An 18,732-nucleotide genomic window follows, 5' to 3' on the forward strand; every position below is an offset into this window, starting at 1 on the left:
TTTTGCTAAGACTATTCACACTTTCCAGAGACTGTTAAAACTTGTCCTTTAACAGCAGTTTCCAACTTATTATGAATTTAATTTAAATGAGACTGTATCATCATCTGCTATAGTTCTTTCCAATTCTCCACCAAAAAGAATTAAAATGTTTTAGCATAATGCATGCAAAAACCTCATTTAAGTCTTCTAGTATAATCTGAATTCTTTACAGCAGACAAGCACACTCTGTATCAAACAAAAAGCTTACTTCAAGCTACAACTCAAACAAAGACAATTTACTAACTCTTTAAACATGCAATTTTCAAGCTCCATACTGGCCTTCACTTAGGAAGTCATCCTTTGAGGTATGATCTTATATAAACGACACTGCTAAGTTATAATCAGGCTAAAAATTTGGATCTTCTTACTGGAAAATCTTCTTGTGTTTTAGTTACACATTTATTTTTCCTCCACAAGTACTGACATTCACATTTACTAAAACTTCACTTCCTTTTGGTGACAGAAGTCATATGAATATAAAACTTCCAAACTATAATACTAGCCACCATTTTAGATGTACTACACCTAGTAGAACAGGTATGTCTCTCGGTGTATTTGCATTTTTATACTGTCAATGTACTTGTTCCCCAGGAACTTAAAAACTTGTTAGCAAATTTGGAAAAAAAAAATTAAAAAATGTGCATACACAAGAGAGACAACGAATCCATTTGCAGACTGACAACTGAGTAAGTTAAAACTTCCAAGAGCAGCAGTTTCCCACCTGTCAGTAACCATGCATGCCTTACTGCTGACAGAACCATCTCCCTCTGAGATGTGTCAGGCAGGGCTGCTGCCCTCTGGTACTGTCACAGCAGCTAAATATGATTTTCAACCCCACAAAATTCCTGCTAGTTTTGTTAAGAAGATAATTGTAAATACCACATAAGGGATAAAGTGATTTCACTCATTTGGAAACCACTGTTCAGAGGAATAGCTGAATGCTCCAAACAAAGCACACAAACCTATCCTTTCCATAGGGAAAGGATTAATTCCATAGATTAATTCCATATAATTAAAAGCACTATGTTTAATGTTTGAATGAATTTTGGTAAAGCTGCACATTACGAATTTGCTTCTCAGCCACAAACACTGGACTCTGCATCATAAATGAAACATATTGCAATACTCCCAAAGTATTCTGCTTGTGACATCAGCCTGCAGAAATTCTTGCAACTAGTTTCCTCACATAAGCCATTAATAAGCTGATGATTATGATGCTGTAATACTCCTCTGCTCACATAGTTGCACTTTTGCTTAGAAAACAATAAGAAATACAACAACTCAATAGTCTATGTCGAAATGCTGAACTCCTCGCTAGCTAACTTGTAAAAAACCAGACGCCGAATTAGATTTTAGAAGAGTTTAAAGAGTTTAAGAGTTTTCTCAAGTTGAGAAAACATGCCGAACCATTGGTACCAGCTGTAGAGGAGCCAGTCCTTTTCAAGACTCCCCCACAGGTTTAAGTAGTTAAATCCAGACTTTCCACAACTCTCGTTCCTTAATAGGACAGTAAAAGCTACATCATTCTAAATATATCTAAAGATGCAGGAAAAAAGCACCCAACAGTTTTTACAGAGCACTGCTGAGACAGCAGCATTTAAAAAAAACCAATCAGCTTTAAAGTTTCATTCTGCTTGTTGTTTTGGGGAGTGGTGGGTTTTCTGTGTGTTTGGTTCTTCTTTTAAGACTTCTTGATATTCTGAAAAGAAATCATACCTCTGCTTCTCTTTCCTCCTGCAGAGAATCTAGCTTTATTTTATGTAGGGAAATAATATTACCAAATTTGAAGAGCTACTCACAGGAAACAAGATAATGCTGTAAGTCATACAGTACTCTGCACACTGTAAGGGTAATAAATTCATTTTGTTTCTTTCCCTTACTGTGTGCATTTATTTGACAAGAATTTATTATTTTCTTAATATTTCTGTTGTGTTCCAGAAGTAGCACTATTTTCCTAATATATATATGAGTTTATATAGAGTTTTAGAGGCCTTTATTCCAGCAGTCCTGAACCTTCTTCTTAAAGCTCAAGTCCAGTTTTTTTTAAACAAGCGATCACAAATTTCTTGCAGCCCTTACACACAGTTTGTCGCTTGCTTTGAATATCTGACGTCTCATCTGTTCCGCACCCACAATGCCTAGTGTACACCAAAACATAAAGTAGCACCTCACAAATCTGATAAACAACGGCTGCAAAAACCGCACTCTCCTCTCATTTATTACTGCCAGATGCCTTCCCCTGTGCTGCCTACTCCACAACTCTGGGAGAACCGTCCCACCTGCTGAAGAAAAGCAGGGAGCCCCTCTGACACCCCGACCGCGGCTCTCTGATGAATCAGCACTGCGTAGAAAAGATAAAGCTCGTCAAAGAGCTTGCGATTCCTGCAGCTCCTGATACCCCAGTCCCAAACAGCATTCCTTCGGCTCTGTTCGCAGTTAGTTTAGGATGCAGCAAAGCTCCGTGTTTATAAAAACAGAGGCGTACAATAAACCCAAACTAGTGAGAAGAGCGAGCTGTGCTGCTCAGCACACTTAAGTCCTCCTACCTCAGCGGAGAAATGAACGGCAGGCAGAGCACGAGAATTACTCCGACTTCGCCGTACAGGAAGGCAGCCACTGCCGTCCACTGGAAAGTCATGGTCCCGGCGGCCTGCAGAGGAACGGGCGGCTCAGGCGGGCTCTGACTTCCCCTCCCGAACGACACCCGGGACAGGGAGGTGGGGACCGGGACAGCGCGGGGCCGTGCCGGCCCGGCGGGCAGAGCCCCCGCCAGAGGCCCCGCCGGGCGGCCGCGGGCCCGCGTCTTCCTCCCGCCGCCTCCCGTCCCCCCAGCGCTGCCGGCGCCCCCTGCGCGGCCGCCTCATCCTCCCTCCCTCCCGCCCGGCCGGCCTTCGAACCTCGCCAGCGCCGGTACTCGGCGGAGCTGATGGCGGCCAGGGGGCGGGAGCGGGGCCTCACCGGCCGGGGCTGCGGAAGCGCGGGCTGGTCTCTCCCGCCGGCACAGGGCGGGGGAACCGGCGTGTCTGTGAGGACGCGGTGCGGCCTCCGCCCTGCCCGGGGGGGTGTGGGCCGGGACGGGGCTGAGTGACACGGCGGAGGCGGCGCGGAGCTGCCGCGGGCCGGGCTGGGGAAAGGTGCAGGCGGGGAAGGGAGGCAGAGTCCAGCCCGGCCGGGGAAAGGTGCGGGCGGGGAAGGGAGGCAGAGTCCAGCCAGGCCGGGGAAAGGTGCGGGCGGGGAAGGGAGGCAGAGTCCAGCCAGGCCGGGGAAAGGTGCGGGCGGGGGAGAGAGGCAGAGTGCAGCCCGGCCGGGGAAGGGAGGCAGAGTGCAGCCGGGCCGGAAAAAGGTGCGGCCGGGGAAGGGAGGCAGAGTCCAGCGCGGCCCGCCCCCGCCGCAGAGGCCGCGCTCGCCCCGGCCCGGCCGCCCACACGTGCGGTACCGCCTGCCGAGCGGGGGCTGAGAGCGACGGGGGCGCGGAGTTAGCAAGGGGCTGCACCTCTCTTGGGAAACGCGTGGATCTACGCGCTGAGAAGGGTTCAAATGAGTATTATCCTTTTCCTGTCTAGGGAATGGTTGAAGGAATTTGCTGCGGAATCCTGCTGTGATCAATCCCACCGCTCCGTGACTCGAGCTTAATCGACTGGGGACTTCAACTCTGCTCTCCAGCATTAATATGAGTTTCGAAAGTTCAGTTGAAATACTGCGTATGTCCATCCATTCCCTCCTCCATGTGTTACATTACGTTAATGTATTAAGACCCAGTAAATCGTTTTCTCAAGGAAAACGTATGAGAGATCTCAGCATTCATAAAGACAGCACAAATAACAGCCGAACAAGTCTCTGAAACACTGTCAAACAGGCCTGTTTGAGCCTCATGAATAAAACAGTATTCCTTCAGAAAATCCTGTTCTATCCTTGTCCTGTGCAGTGCTTTTTATCGGCATACCAAGGCTCCAAGAACATTACTTCCATGCAACTCTCCTTCTTTGCCCCTGCATAAGGACATCTGATCTGGTTTTCCTTCTGATTCCAACAGATGCTGAGTCAGTTGAAGAGGTCACCTTGTCTACCCGGGCATCACCAGCATTCTTTGACACAACTACTTTCGTTGGGGAATTCTTTCCCAATCAAGTCCCATCAACACGAGGCAGATAAAATGCCATGAATGGTAGTTCTTTGTTACTCTAATCCATTGGAACTGACACGGGGTGGGAAGTTCTGGCATAAGCAGTTTTGAGCAGAGCTGTTTGCAGCTGCTCACAGTCTGACACTGTTTACTTAAAAATTCCCAGGTCTGCAGGCTGGGGATGGAGGAGCCAGTGTGTCAACATTTTCCTAGCTGCTGCCAAGCGATGTCTGGATGAAAGGTTACATCCCAAATAATTGTTTACGCACAACAAATACTGGAGAGAGATATAAGGAGTCATTTCAATCCAGTCTACACAGTAGGAATAGCCGCAGTTTTAAGTAGTATTTCTAAAACATTTTTATAAACATATTTAATCAGCACTGTAGACAAAACACAACCTCTTAGAATGTTCTGGTTATTACATTTTAGCTATTGGCCTACAGCCAGTATACTTCACTGAAGCTATTAAAACATTAATAAAGACTTTCCTTTAATTACAGAGCATTTTCCATTTCTGAGCTGCTTACTCACCTCTTGCTAGCACTGTAAGCTGCTCTCCCACTAGCATAGCCTCATACTGATAGGACTGTATTCACTAGTCTCCCATGCCAGAAACTCAGAGTCGCTTTTTAACTTTAGGGACTTCCTAAGATCTCAGAAAGACTCTGAGTGTGATGGCTGTGCACTTCCTCTGTAGGTGATGCATGTTCCCCACCAACCTAAAATGAGATCTGGAGGAAAGAGACGTCTCCTGCAAACATCTGTGAGACCTCTCTGCTGTTGAGTGCGCTCTGCTGCTCCTGGAAGGAATTCTGACTGAAGCTGTAGAAACCTGGGTTGTTGATCTAAGGCTGTCTCTCTTATGCTGAACTACCATAAGATCAGTATGATGCTATACAATATATATACATATAATGGCTGGCTGCTTTAGGGAAAAAAAATCACAAACCTTCAAACATTACAGTTAGAAGGAATACCTTCCTCTTCCATCAAGTAGGTGGCAAAGTATTCAGAAGCAGAAATAGGAAATGCCTATATATTAACTGGTTAGAGGAGTGAAATCAACTAATTCTCTTCTGAAATAAAAGGAAAGCTTGAACTTGTTCTATTTTGGCCTCTGCCACAGCCTTATCAACACACACTGCTTTTGTCCAGCCATCAACCCAAGAGACCTAAGAAATTTAACAACAGGCAATAGAGAAAATGGGATTGTATAGGCTGTGTGAGGGTGCTGGGGTTATTGTAGCAGAATAAAAGTTGCAAAAACATACAGGTATTATGAGAATGTGGTATTATTGTGCAGGGGGGTTTAACATAAAGAACAGGATCAGTTACAGGAGGCCAAGAATCTGAAATAGCATACAATGCTTTGTATCTTATGTTACTTGCTTTGTACTTATGCTACATTTAAAAACTAGAAAATAGAAAGACTGACCACCTGGTGATGGTAAAAGTAACATATACAGGAGAAGGACTACATCCAGTTTTAAACTGGAAATTAGTATTTTTCCATATTCAAATGTCTTACAATGAGAAATATGACATATTCTAAAAACAACACTGGTAGCTGAATAACTCTCACCCTTAGCAATATATATATATCGGAACAGTATGGTGTTCAAAGTATGACTTAAAGAGTCCAACTTTGCCTTTTATTCTACGGAAACATAGTGAAGTATGTTCAGAGGCACACAAAATTCAGAATGGAAGTTGTACAGTTCATTTCACTCTTGAAAAGGGATAATGAACTTCCATTGACTTTTATGATACATAAAAGGCCAGATCAAGCACTCCATAATTACTACCAATATTAACAGCAATCTAGGTCTTGTACTTCAGGCAGAAATCTCAGTGACTAATCTCACACAGGCATAGCAACTGCTGCCTTCAAAATCATCAAGTACCCAGTTCCTAAATAGGTCAAGGTATTTGCAGTCCTCTAAAATTCAATTTCCCCACTACTACAGAAAAAATAAAGAAAGCCTTTAATTTGTGTTCATAATTTTTTCTTCTCTGCTCCTTGAGGTTAACAGGACAGTTTGCCACATACAATAATTGCTAGCCAAATCATAAAACTCTTAAGAAAATGGCAACAAAAGGCTTAGTTATTACTTTCACAATCCTTTTCTTCTACAATTCACGTGCATAGTTTTACTTCAGAGGAGGCTGGAGGCATTTCAGAACTGAGGAGAACTGTGTTGCAAGATAATTAGATCAACTTGATACTGGAAATTTGGCAGTACTAAATACCTAGTCATGCCAGTTGGGCAATAAGAACTTTTGCCCTAAAACTGGGAGCTCCTAATTTACATGATGAATATTAGTTGAGGAAAAGCAAAGTATTAGTAGTTTTAACTGCAGAAGACACTGTTGGGAATTTACCTGGAATGCTACACAGAATTGTGCCAAACTAATGTCAAGAAAACATTACAATCCAGAAGAGTGAAAAAATAGTTGTCTGATGGAATGGACACACCAAAAATGGTTGCAGAGGTTGTCTCAATTTCCCTAGGAGTGCAAAGCATGTCTGTAGTTTTCCATTTGTTAGCACATCAAGGGAAGGTGATCATATCAGAAGAGTTATGTAACTTTGCTGCCTTAAACAGTGAACTGGACTTGATGACTTGGGTCATGCCTTTCAAACTTTTGTTTATATGCCTAAATCAGACATATTCATTATGAAAAATGATCAAGTATTTTATGCTATTGCATTAAAAAAATAGTGACAATTTAAGACACCTGAACTATGAAAAACTTGGAGAGTAGCATCAAAAGCAACCTTCCCTCCTCCAGACTGCTGTATAATAAAGAAAAAATTACAACTGCATACAAAACCAAGTAATTTATTTAGAAAATTTGGAACTATTCACGTGTATATTCATAGAACAATCACAGTCAGAAAACTTGGCAATTTTTGGTATGAATTTCTGTGTAAACATATAAAGAAAAAAATTATTCCATTACAAATAATTGTACTGTACAGTTTTGTGAAATTTCCCTTGCAGAACAAATGCAGCTCGTGTGTAATGTTATCTTGTTCTAATTTTGACTATTTCACTCCTATATAATGATTCAAAGCCAAGTGGCTGTCATGCTTTGATAAGCAACATGCCAGCAGGCAGAAAGGACTGCTAGAACCCCACTGAGAGAATCTGTCAGCTTTTCTTTGACCTAAAAACTTCTGGGATTTAATCTTTTATATGATTATTCTACAGTAGATAAGCAAAACTGAATTTAGTTAGATTGAACTTAAAAGTCTTGTTCTTTAGATTCAGCTAAGTTGGTACTTAAAATATTTCTTCCTTTTTTCTTCTTTCCCTATTTTCCTTCTTCTTTCTTTCCATAATTGTTTATCTGTTCCGTGTTTCTTTTGCTATAATAAGTATGGAATTTTTCTAAGTTATAAGTAAGTTACATTTAGGCTGCAAAAGAAACATCAAATTTAAAAAAGGATAGTATGATGGGCTTTAAGCTTATTTTATCTAAAGCACAAACTTCATAGTTGCTCCCTTTATATTCTTTTGGTCTGAAATGACTGTCATTATCTATAAGTAGTCCTAATTTTTAGCGGTTTAATGTAAGAAAGGCCCTAGTTTTGCAATCATATTGCTGTAAGCAATTATCTGGTGAAAAATTAAACTACTGGGGCCTTAAAATAATCAATCCTCTCTGTACTAGTACACTGTAAACAGAATTCCACATCTGTAGAATCTTGAATATTCTCTAGAGTGAAAAATGGAGACATAAAAATATAAAGTATCATCCAACTGATGTTTTGCTGTGTTGAAAATACACAATATACAAATGTGACTAAAAAGCAAAAATCCAATTAAAACTTTTACAGTTTCTCGACACTCGCAAAATACAAGTTTACATAGGACTAACATACTTTCATTTACTACACACCATAATGGTCTTTCAGATAATCTAGTACTGCTGAGGTGCTTGATAGAACATTAAAAACTTTCTTTTCTTGTTTTGACGTTATGCGCTCCATCATGTACATTAAGTGGTGGTGAAAACAAGTGAAAGGAGTTCCGTGCTCAAGAGCAATGTCAACCCAGTCCTGGATGCACTGAAAAGGGGTCTCTTCATATCCTGCAAACATAGCTGGGTTTGCCAAGAGTCCTCTAGCCACCATTATACCTTCAAATTGGAAATTAAAGCAGTAAGTTACATTCTGGTTTGAATTTTATGCTAAATCTTCCTGTAGATTTTGTAGAGCACCCCTTAGGACAACCACCCAAAGCTTACAGATAGTAATGGGAGAACAACAGAGATGAGTATTTACAGCTATGTAGGACAAATCCATTGAACAAGGCAGACCTCAGAGTATCTACATCTACCAACACATTCCAGAAATTCTGAAACAAAACACAGGTCACAGAAGCCTTTCTTCCCTTCTTTTGAAATTGCAACTAATGAGTACTTTGTTTTTATTTGCTAGACACATTTATTGCCTTTATAACATAAAATTACAATTGGAAAGACACAAGAGGATCAGTAATTTCCTGTGCAAGTCTATTCACTGTCCTTCTTCCATTAAGAGCTCAATGGCTCAATTAAGTAAATTTTAAGACTCTTCCTCTCCAGTAAATCTTTCTGAATAAGCGTGCAAGTGTATTTGCAACTCTAATTCCATACTGTAAGATAAACCCATACAAGTTCTATTGTAATTTTTCTGTGTAATTTTTCTGTTTTCCTGCACCATCAACATACAATCTATTACACTCAGTCTTAAAAAATAGGATGATCAAAAATGAAAAATTTCTTTTGTCATTGTCCATGACAGAAAAAACTGAATGCTTAATATTTTTACTACTGAAGAAGGTCAGCTGGACTATGAGAATATTTTTTGTATTATGCATTTCTTTCCTACTCAGTATGTGGGGAGAAAGTCACTGTAAGCAGCATCGCATTTCAGTTCAATTTCTCTTGTTGCTATTAAACAGCAACAGTGTCAGCAGAAATCTGCCACGTGTACTGTTCTCCTTCCTCTTTTTCTCTAGCTAAAAAGACACAAAGTCTGTAGATACAGCTTACCTTTTCAGAACATATACCAAATTTCCTTAGCTCCTTCTTAAAACCACAGACAGCTGCAGGAAACTATTGTGACTAAGTAACCGCAAAAAATTTCCAAATTTTATGACTGAAATGAAAGTGCAATGCCTCACTGTGTCCTTGAAGTTAACCTTCTGGCTTAACAATATATCCCTTTTCCACTGTGTTCTTATTGTAAGAAATCTGATCCCATGTGCAGGAAGTAGAGATTTCCAAGTGGGAGTTTACAGTTCCTTAAAAGATGATCAGCTCCATAAAGAGATGGAATGTCTGAAGGTCCCCCTGAACTCTACTCTCCACTGAGTGATGAGATAGCATAATTAATCACAGAGCTTTTGTAATTTGCCTCGGAAATAATTATTTGTGGCTTTGAATAGCAGCACTCTAGTGTTCTGATGATTACCAGTGATTCTGCTTATGAGTTTTTTAAGGCATCTAAAATTCCCTCTTTCATTTGTCTCCTCAAGGAGAGAAAGCACTCAAATCATGTCCTACTTACATCCAAAATAAATACCTTGAAATCTGGTACATTTACTTAGAAAATAAGAGTATGTTTAATCTTACCATCTGCTTCTGTCAAGTGATGAACATTTTCAGCGTCTTTTAAAGTTTTAATGTCTCCATTAGCCACAACAGGTATAGACATACTTTGTTTAATTATTTTAATTGCATCATAATGTACAGGTTGATGCCTTTCTTCTATACTTCTCCCATGCACTGTAATCCATGAAACTCCAGCTGCTTCAGCTTTTTGACACAGGTCAACTGTTCTTTTTAAGTCCTCATGGATCCTAAAATTGCAAGGAATGAAACCAGTAGGTAGTAAGTTTTCTGGCCGATATAAAAAACACTCCTCCATAAGGAGGAATTATCATAGACTTCCATAAATAATAGTATAAAGATAATATTACTGTTGGAAAAGTGTTTAATTTGGAGGTTTTTTTCAAGATATATGAGTTTAATGTATGGAAACTGGTATTTAATTTAACATTTCCCAATTATATCACATCTCTCTAATATACATGGTAAATGTTATAGAGCTTGAGCAAGGGTACCCAAAAAATCTAAAATTAACACCACGATTTTGCATATTTTGTGGAAAAAAAATCCAACTTATAATAGTTCTCCTTTCCAGAAGGATTTGAAACTGAGTTGAAATTTAAGTGGCAAATAGCAGAAGCCACATGTGGTTAAATAATGGATCAAGAATGGTCATAGAATCATAGAATGGTTTGGGGTGGAAGCAACCTTAAAAACCATCCAGTTCCAATGCCCCTGCTGTGGGGAGGTAGTGGATCTTCCACTAGACCAGGTTGTACAGAGCTCATCCAACCTGGCCTCACAAACTTCCAGGGATGGGCATCCACAACTTGGGCAACCTGCTCCAGGGCTTTATCACCTCCAGAGTAAACAATTTCTTCCTAATATCTAATCTAAACCTGCCCTCTTTCAGTTTTAAGCCATTCCCTCTTGTCCTGTCACATCATGCCCTTGTACGAAGTCAGTCTCCATCTTTTTTGTGGACTCCCTTTAGGTACTGGAAGTCTGCTGTAAGGTCTCCCTGGAGCCTTCTCTTCTCTGGGCTGCACACAAAGCAATGCAAAACAAGTCTACAGAAGTTTAGAAGCTGATGTAGGGAAGAAGAATGTATTCCTTACAGCAGTTGTGGCACCAGTTCCCAGTTTTGTTACCCACCCCTTTATACCCAACCACAACTGTGGCTCCACTCTCTAACAGCTCACAAAGAAAGTCCTTGTGATGATACAGATTGTGCATTGTTTTTCTTTTATAGAAGCTGCCATCTTTTAACTCATTTCATGTTGTTTGGACTGCAAGAAAACTCTAGCTTACAGTATGTTATCTGGGTAAGTAGTCAAAGGCTGTGCTAGTTCTAAGTTTTGTATTACCTGCCCCAGATGTCTGAGTCAAAAAATCTCAGCAGTCTTCTTATGTAAGGAAAATATTATAACGTGTAGTATTGCATTAACAGAATTACAAATATTATTACTATTACACTATATTCTTTAGGGAAAAAAAAGGTTTCTTCCATGTACCATAGACAGTACTTACATTAGACCTACCTTATTTTAATAGATACTGAAAATTTAGGGTTGTCGATCTGACTCCGTACATGTCTCACCATATCTTTAACAAGCTCAGGTTTATTTATTAAGCAAGCACCATAACCTTCTGAAATTGCCCATCTTTAAAAGAAAAAGAACATTCATATTCTACATTTGAAGAAACGAAGATCAGTATCAGTCACATACATCAGTTTCTTTCCTTAGGACCTTTAGAATGCGTGGTTAAGTTAGCAGAGATAGTACTGGCTGCAGATAAATTATTTTTTGCAGTTTGGTACAGCTTTCAGATCTTGGTTCAGTCTCCATTGTGCTACCAGAATTTTGGTCAAGTTACTAATCTCTTTAAGCTCCATTTTATGTCCGCAGAATAGACTCATAAGGAAGATAAATTAAAATTTAATCTACAGTGCATGCATAAAAGAAATAATCTGATGTTTCCCCTTCCCCTTATCATAGATTTTTTTAAACAGATAACTTCAGATTGAAAAGGAGGATTTTTTTGAAGTGCAAGAGAGCATACTATTTTAGTGATATTCTGGTCCCACTATTTTGACTGGCAAAAATAACCTTTGCTTCCACTTAACCCTAATAGTTTTCAAAATAGTTTTTCTTACAAAGGCATGTAAAGTACACCAACTTTTGTTACTTTGAAACTAATATGCATGAGAAATAAAGGATTCAAATGTAAGCATATATTTTTGGCCTAAAAGGAACAGACAGATTGACATAACTGTAGTTAGCTTAAAAAAACCCAAACAAACCAATATTTCCATGCAGAAGCCTCAGATCTCTCCAGAAGAATTTTCTCAAATACTATAGTTTTAAGTCAAGAAAACCTAATTAGAATAGAGAAATTAACTATTTGCACTGTAATATTATCTTATACTTTCCTATATTTTTCAGGTCTTCATTTAGAAAAAGACTGCCCGACAAATATATAATAGATGGTTCTCAATTGAACCAGTTAGGAAGAATCTTACTACTCTGTTTCACTGTCAAGACAAAATCTTTACCAATTTAAGTGAGCAGTCCATCACTAATTCACTACACTTATAAATTTAATAAAATATGGAAGAAATTATTTTCAGTACTTTATCAGCATAGTTTTATTTTAAAGACTTGCAGAAGTTTGAGACATCACAGACTTGCCTCATTTTTCTGGAAATTGCTATGTCATGATTCAAAACACTGCAAATTATTTGCAGTAAGCTCTTTTTGGTAGTGCACCTTTAACAGTTGTTGAGAAGGGATGGACACTTCTGAGCCAACACTCAGTATCTCAGAAATGACAAAAGGCAATTTAGCAAATACATATAGTTTTCCCAGTCTCACCAGGGTGACAGGCATCTGGGAACACTAAGAACAGTGCCTTACCATATTTCTGACAGGTTAAGAAGCTCTTACTCTCCTGAAATTTATTTTTAGGTTAAGATAGAAATTATGACGAAAAGGAAGACCAGCATTCTTTAGTCTCTTAATTATTTCATCATATTTACCCAGCTTTTTCAGAACTTTACCTCTGAGGACAGCCACAGTTTAGGTCTATTCCATCTGCAAAAGGACAGATGATACGGGCAGCATCACACAAAACCTGTGCTTCTTTAGCAGCGAACTGAACAATCAGTGGGTGATCACCTAGGCCAATGAAAAGATATTTGGAGATTTAAAAATTCCCAGAAAATAAAAAGAACGAGCTCTAAGTTTTGAATGCCCATTTTTTGTATTCTACAGCTGTCTGACCACAGTCCTGGCAACCAGGTATAGGTGACCCTGCATGAGCACGAAGGCTGGATAACATGACCTACAGAGGTCCTTCCAAGCTTATCTATTTTGTGATTCTGTAAGCCCCTAGTCACAAATAAACAAAGGTAGCTGGCCAGAGGTTACTTACTAAGTGAGTATGTCTATTAACAGAGGTGGGAATTCAGACAAATGTAGGTGTCCTACACAGTTGCTGGCTTAACATACACTTTCTGACTGAAACTGCTCAGTTGCTAAGTTTTCACGAAGACCATTCATGAAGCTAGGCATTCTGTAATTTTTAGCAGCCTTCATGCTTCCCCTCCTAGCCTGCCTCTTCTTGTCTGCATGCTGCCCCTTTGCTGTGCTGACACGGCTGTTGGTCTTGCCACGTGGGAAACTTGCTTAGAGAGCCAACCCTTCAGTAAGGAGCTGAAATACCCACAGGCTTTGCCCTTCCTCATCCCAGCCCATCATTTTCCTTTTCTGTGCCAACATGGCTGATTTTTATCCACAATGTGACACGCAGAGTTGAAATGAGCACACGTGTGCAGAATCAGCTCTAGCAGCTTTGTGTCAAGTGAGAAACCGAGGTGCCAGTGCTCCTCAGCTTGGGTCTGCTGAACTACTTGTGATTTACTAAGCCCCTGCAGAGAGCCAGATGGTCATTTGGAACATGCTCTCCTCTTTTACAGCTACTGCATTACATTAAAGGCATCTCAAATATGTCAAGCAGTCTTAGCACTCACTTTCCATATAAACAATTGCTGTAGTTAAGAAGAAGCAGCGTGATATCTGAGCACTGATGGAAAGAGATGATCCAACAAATGCACAAAACAAGTGCACTTCTGGTACTGAAGAGACCACAAGTGCTTTCTGAACATTTTTCTATTTTAGAGCAAAGTAAGTATAATCTCTACCATTTATTGAAATGGTAGAGATTAATTAGAAAAGGCCACCAGTACCCTCTCAATAAAGCTGAGACATTTCTAGAAGTTACCTAAAAATACAGCAAGCAAAAAAAATTGCATGCCTATTTTCAGAAGTGTCCCTTTAATACAGTGCTCTAGCTGAAGAGATTGACATTATTACAGCTAATATTTTAGAATAAGCCCACATGCCTGGTTTTTCTTTACTGAGCATTAAGTAATAATACTGAGTCCAGCCACATAAAATCTTTTAGCAGCAGCCGCAAAGAACACCTACCTCTGTCTGAGAAATACACAACAAAGAAGCATAAATGCACAAGAAAACATAAAACATAAATTGCAAACCTACTCCACTAACTAGAAAACAAAATCCCCAAACAGACAGCAAATTAAACATAAAACCACACAAAAAGTATAAATGCTAATAATGTAAATACTATAATCTGGTCAGAGTATGAGGCAGAATGTTTACAGGCCTGTAAAATTAAGGACAGCATAATAGAACTGTGAAGGGAAAAGATGTTGTTTACAACACTAAAACATTTAATCTCCTCTTTCCCTGTCCCAGCACCCCCCAGAATACGTTCCATATCTGACCTGTAGAACTTCAATGCCACTGTACTTTGTGTAGATCAGAAGTGTAAGTAAATTCTAGGGGGGCAAACTATTAACTGTGGAGCTTTGAGCCATATATATTTGAGTCAGTTATATTCTTACTCATTTATTTTTACATACAGTGAGTTATTCATGGTTTTTTGGAGTTGCATTCCACTCATAAGACAGTCTACCTGTGCTTTCCAATGCTAATTTTCTCTGTAATTGCTCTGTTCTATCTGAATAATTCACCACAGTATGTAGTCAATGCTAAAACAGTGAAATACTTTCCCTTGTGAGAAGTTAAGCTATGATTCGTGTCAGATAAGAAGTATGTAGAATGATGGGATTGTGACATGGGACCAGTACAAAGATAAATTTTGAGGAACTGCCAATTAAGAGGAATGATAACTGAACAAAATGTTGTGGTTATTAAACAGAGAAGTTAAGCAAAGATATAACTATATGAAACTGCTTATGCAAGCAAGGCGAAACTGCCATGAAAAGGAGCCAAAGGCCAGCAAAGGGTGAAGGAAAAGACTCCAGCCGTGCCCAGTGACCACCAGAAACAATGAGGAATAGAAACCAGAAGTCATAATTAAAAAAAACTAGACATCACAACAAAGAATGGAAACCCAACCCCATAATGGGGAATAGAAACTGGGAGGGGACTACTAACATGAACATGTATAGATACCTGCAACACTAACAATTGATGTGCATGCTGGTGGGGCAGTGACCCCCCCATGCACCCGGCACTGCATTGCCCACTTTTTACCAATCACAAAATTAATAAATTGCTTAATTTGAAAATGGAATAAACGAGTATGCCTCCTCATTTATAACACTCTCTTACATATACACTTATAAAACCACAAATTCTGTGGCCTGAATAGACTAAATCATCCCACTTTATAGACCCTACACTCGGATCTTCCTCACACGTTAGCGGTGCTTTTCATTCCTCCGGTTGCAGCCTATGCTTGTACATTCCTTGTCACACTGCTCTGCTGCAGCCACTTCATGCCAACAGATCAGTATCATTCTTGTCACCTCTTCCCACATCCTTCAGAGCTCTTTACAGCCACGACACTGTACAAGTCCTCATACTTCTTCTTTTTATAGGTGTTCTGGTTATGTTTCTGTACCATGCCTAAAGCCTTGCTTCTCCCCCTCAGCCCCAAACCATGCTTAAACTTCTGGTCTCTGTTTTGCTTTCTTGTGCTCATATCTTCAGTCATCTACCAACAGACCCTTCCACTTTCCAGTCTGGCTAATATGAAACTCTTCTTGTCTGTCCTTGACTCCACTGCATCAATGGCTGGTCTATTACTTTTTTCACCTTTAGTAATACTCTTATTTTTGCTAGAGACTAAAAAAGTTTTCCTGGCAATGAGTTAAACGTTTGTCTCTGAAACACACATGAAATGATTGCTAGAAAAAGAATCTTACTGTCGTCTTGTACCTGGTCTAGCTGTGATGGCGTTACTTGTCAAATTTATCTCAAGTTCATTTATAGTAGCCTGTGTGGTGCTGCATTTTGGATTTTGTGATAAAACCAGTGCTCATAATTCACAGTTGTTTTGGCTGTTGTTGCAAAGTACATTCACAGTGTCAAAACCTCCTGGTTTTTTCACTTGCCTTCCCCCTGTCCCCAACAAACAGACTGGGGTGAGCAAGAAGTTTGTAGTGGACAAAGCTATGACAGCCGACCCAAATAGGAACAAGGAGTATTCCATACTGTAGAACATCAAGCTCAGCAGGGAAACTGGAATGACAGGGAAAGTAAAAAAGTAGGTTAGGACCAGAGTGGCTACTGCCTGAAGAGTGGCTGGGCATTGATCTGCTAATAGGAAGTGACTGCCTTTGCATAACTTGTTTGTTTCTTTCCTTTTCTGTTTCCTTTATATATTAAGTTGCCTTTCATTTGACAAATGAATTTTTCTTGCATTTGCTCTTCTTATTCTCCCCCTGTGCTGCTGGGACAATGAAGGAGGAACGAGTGAGCAGCTGTGTGATCAACCCCCAGAGACATAAATCTTTTTGGAGGCCTTGATTTCAGGTGGAGACGAGGTTTTCCACTATTTAATTTGATCCACTATCACTGGACTGTGCTTACTCTCACTTAAAATATTTCTGTGGTTTTATAGTCAGACAGTATACCAAAATTGTTAAGAGATGTCAAGTTATGTGACTGACTTCATTCACTTGGTCAATTTGGCTTATGACCACATAAAACATTCTGATGAGGCAATGGTTTATTGAAGTAATACCTTTGTTTGTTGTGAATTCGCTGTCTCTGGCTTTTGCAGATCTCACAAAATCAGCTGCCACGATCATTGGTGTGTAACACAAATCGCAACTGTACTTCCTAACCAAGGTTCTGAATGCCAACCTGCAGACACACGAAGATTAAGAGGTAAATAGTTAAGGCATTTTAATGATTAGCTATCCTAAAACACTGTTCAAACATGAAGTATTGTGGGGATATTCGAGTATTATATGTGTAGATCTGTGATGAAAATACGTAAAATGAAACATGTCCCACATCTACCTCTGTCTTCAGTAAAAGAGAAGAAGGTAATTACGCATTTTTAGTCAAGATAAATTTGAGAAATAAGTTTCTAAACAGAGAAAATACACTGGAAACAGCTGCCATGACAGTTACTTACTTTGAATAGCGGACCATAGGGGCGCATATTTTTACAACTTGCCCAGAATGAAACAAATCCATGGGATCTTTTAGCTGGCATTCTTTGGTTTCTTTGATGTCACCAATCATGTATAATTAACACCCCCTTCAGCATCTGGAAAAACAAACAGCGTCTAAAAAGTTCTTCATTCAGCTCCTTCAGGCTGGGCAGCTGCAGGGCACCACAGCTCACGCAGTACTCAAGGCAGTTCATTGCATTCTGGTGAAGCGTCCGGACAGCAGCCGCTCGCCTGCAGGGTGCCGGGGACAGCCGTCCCGGCACAGCCTCGCCCCTCACGGCACGGCTCATCCCAGTACGGCTCATCCCAGTACGGCTCATCCCGGCACGGCTCCCTCAGGCACGGCCCATCTCGGCACGGTTCGCCCCGGCACGGCCCATTCCGGCACGGCCCATTCCGGAACGGCTCCCCCCCCCACATCCCCCCCCACAGCACGGCTCCCCCCGGCACGGCCCCTCACGGCACGGCTCCCCCCGGCACGGCCCGGGCCGCGCTCGCTCCCGCGGCCCCGCTCACCACGTGCCGCCGTCTTTGCCGCCGCCTTTGCCGCCGCCCGCTCCGTCGCTCGCCTTCGCCATCATCGCCGCGCGCCGCGGCCGGGAGTGACGCGCGGGTCCGGCAGCGCCAGCATGGAGGAGGCGGGGGCCGCCCCCGGCCCGGCGCTCGCCGAGCTGCGGGCGGACGGTGAGGCGCGGCCGCGGGCGCGGGGGGCAGCGCCGGGCACAGCCCCCGCCGGCACCACCGCGCCGGGGCCCGCGGCGGCCGGAGGGTCCGTGGCAGGGCGGCGTTGGGCCGGGCGGGCGGCGCAGCCCCGCGCTGGCGAGTCACGGGAAGTTCGGGCGGAGGAGCGAGTGCGGGGCTGCGCTGTGCGGGGTGTGCCCTGGGGCTCGCTTGCTCCTCAGGGGGAAAATATTGCGCTGGAAGGAGAGGCGAAGGTGCCCGGTTGCATTAAGAGTAGCTGCCTGGGAGCTCTGGTGTTGCTTGATCCAGAGTCCTAATTGCAGTGTAATTTCATAATTGCTTTATAAACTCACACCGTTGTCGAAATCCGATATGATTTCATGAAGTTTTGTCTCATGCTGCTTGCCAGTGATCTGCAGCTGACTGGTGTGTTTGGTTATGGGTATAGACTCAACAGCTTCACACTGGTTGCACAGTAAAGTTTAATAAAATAAGGTATTGATACTGTTCCGTCTGTTCTGATCAAGAGAAGGGTGTGGGCCATAAATAAAGAGGTGTTTTTATCACCATTTGCAAAACCCCAAAACAAACACGAACCCCAGTTAACAGTTCCAAACTTGTTTGTCATGAGTGTGGTCCCTTCTGACATTAGTACTATGTGATGTAGAGAACAGTCACTGTTATGTTGAAGGCCAGAGAACTGTACACTGTAAGGCTATAAATATTATTTAATTCTTCTGAACCATGGCTATAAAATCTAAATCCT

General features: G+C 41.3%; 2 protein-coding genes across 3 annotated transcripts in view; one reads left to right on the forward strand and one right to left on the reverse strand.

Annotated features, from left to right (window-relative positions):
- DUS4L (dihydrouridine synthase 4 like) overlaps positions 1-17,936 on the reverse strand; it is a 37,760-nt gene extending 19,824 nt beyond the window's left edge. Inside the window, exons 1-8 of one of the 2 annotated variants that reach the window (XM_063396875.1) lie at positions 17,802-17,936; positions 17,246-17,380; positions 16,847-16,968; positions 12,828-12,945; positions 11,308-11,430; positions 9,791-10,017; positions 4,003-4,028; positions 2,586-2,665 (exon numbers count right to left, since the gene is read on the reverse strand). In XM_063396875.1, coding sequence (XP_063252945.1) covers positions 2,586-2,665; positions 4,003-4,028; positions 9,791-10,017; positions 11,308-11,430; positions 12,828-12,945; positions 16,847-16,968; positions 17,246-17,355 — 806 coding nt within the window. In that variant the 5' untranslated portion in view covers positions 17,356-17,380; positions 17,802-17,936. Of the gene's footprint in view, positions 1-2,585; positions 2,666-4,002; positions 4,029-6,992; positions 8,312-9,790; positions 10,018-11,307; positions 11,431-12,827; positions 12,946-16,846; positions 16,969-17,245; positions 17,381-17,801 lie in introns of those variants that run through there. The other variant, XM_063396874.1, reaches the window with a different exon arrangement.
- The window catches only part of COG5 (component of oligomeric golgi complex 5), a 185,500-nt gene continuing 184,607 nt past the window's right edge, over positions 17,840-18,732 (forward strand). Inside the window, exon 1 of the mRNA XM_063396871.1 lies at positions 17,840-17,969. Coding sequence (XP_063252941.1) covers positions 17,915-17,969 — 55 coding nt within the window. The 5' untranslated portion in view covers positions 17,840-17,914. The remainder of the gene's footprint in view (positions 17,970-18,732) is intronic.

Source organism: Prinia subflava, chromosome 4, assembly GCF_021018805.1.
Source record: "Prinia subflava isolate CZ2003 ecotype Zambia chromosome 4, Cam_Psub_1.2, whole genome shotgun sequence".
Classification (NCBI taxonomy): Eukaryota; Metazoa; Chordata; class Aves; order Passeriformes; family Cisticolidae; genus Prinia; species Prinia subflava.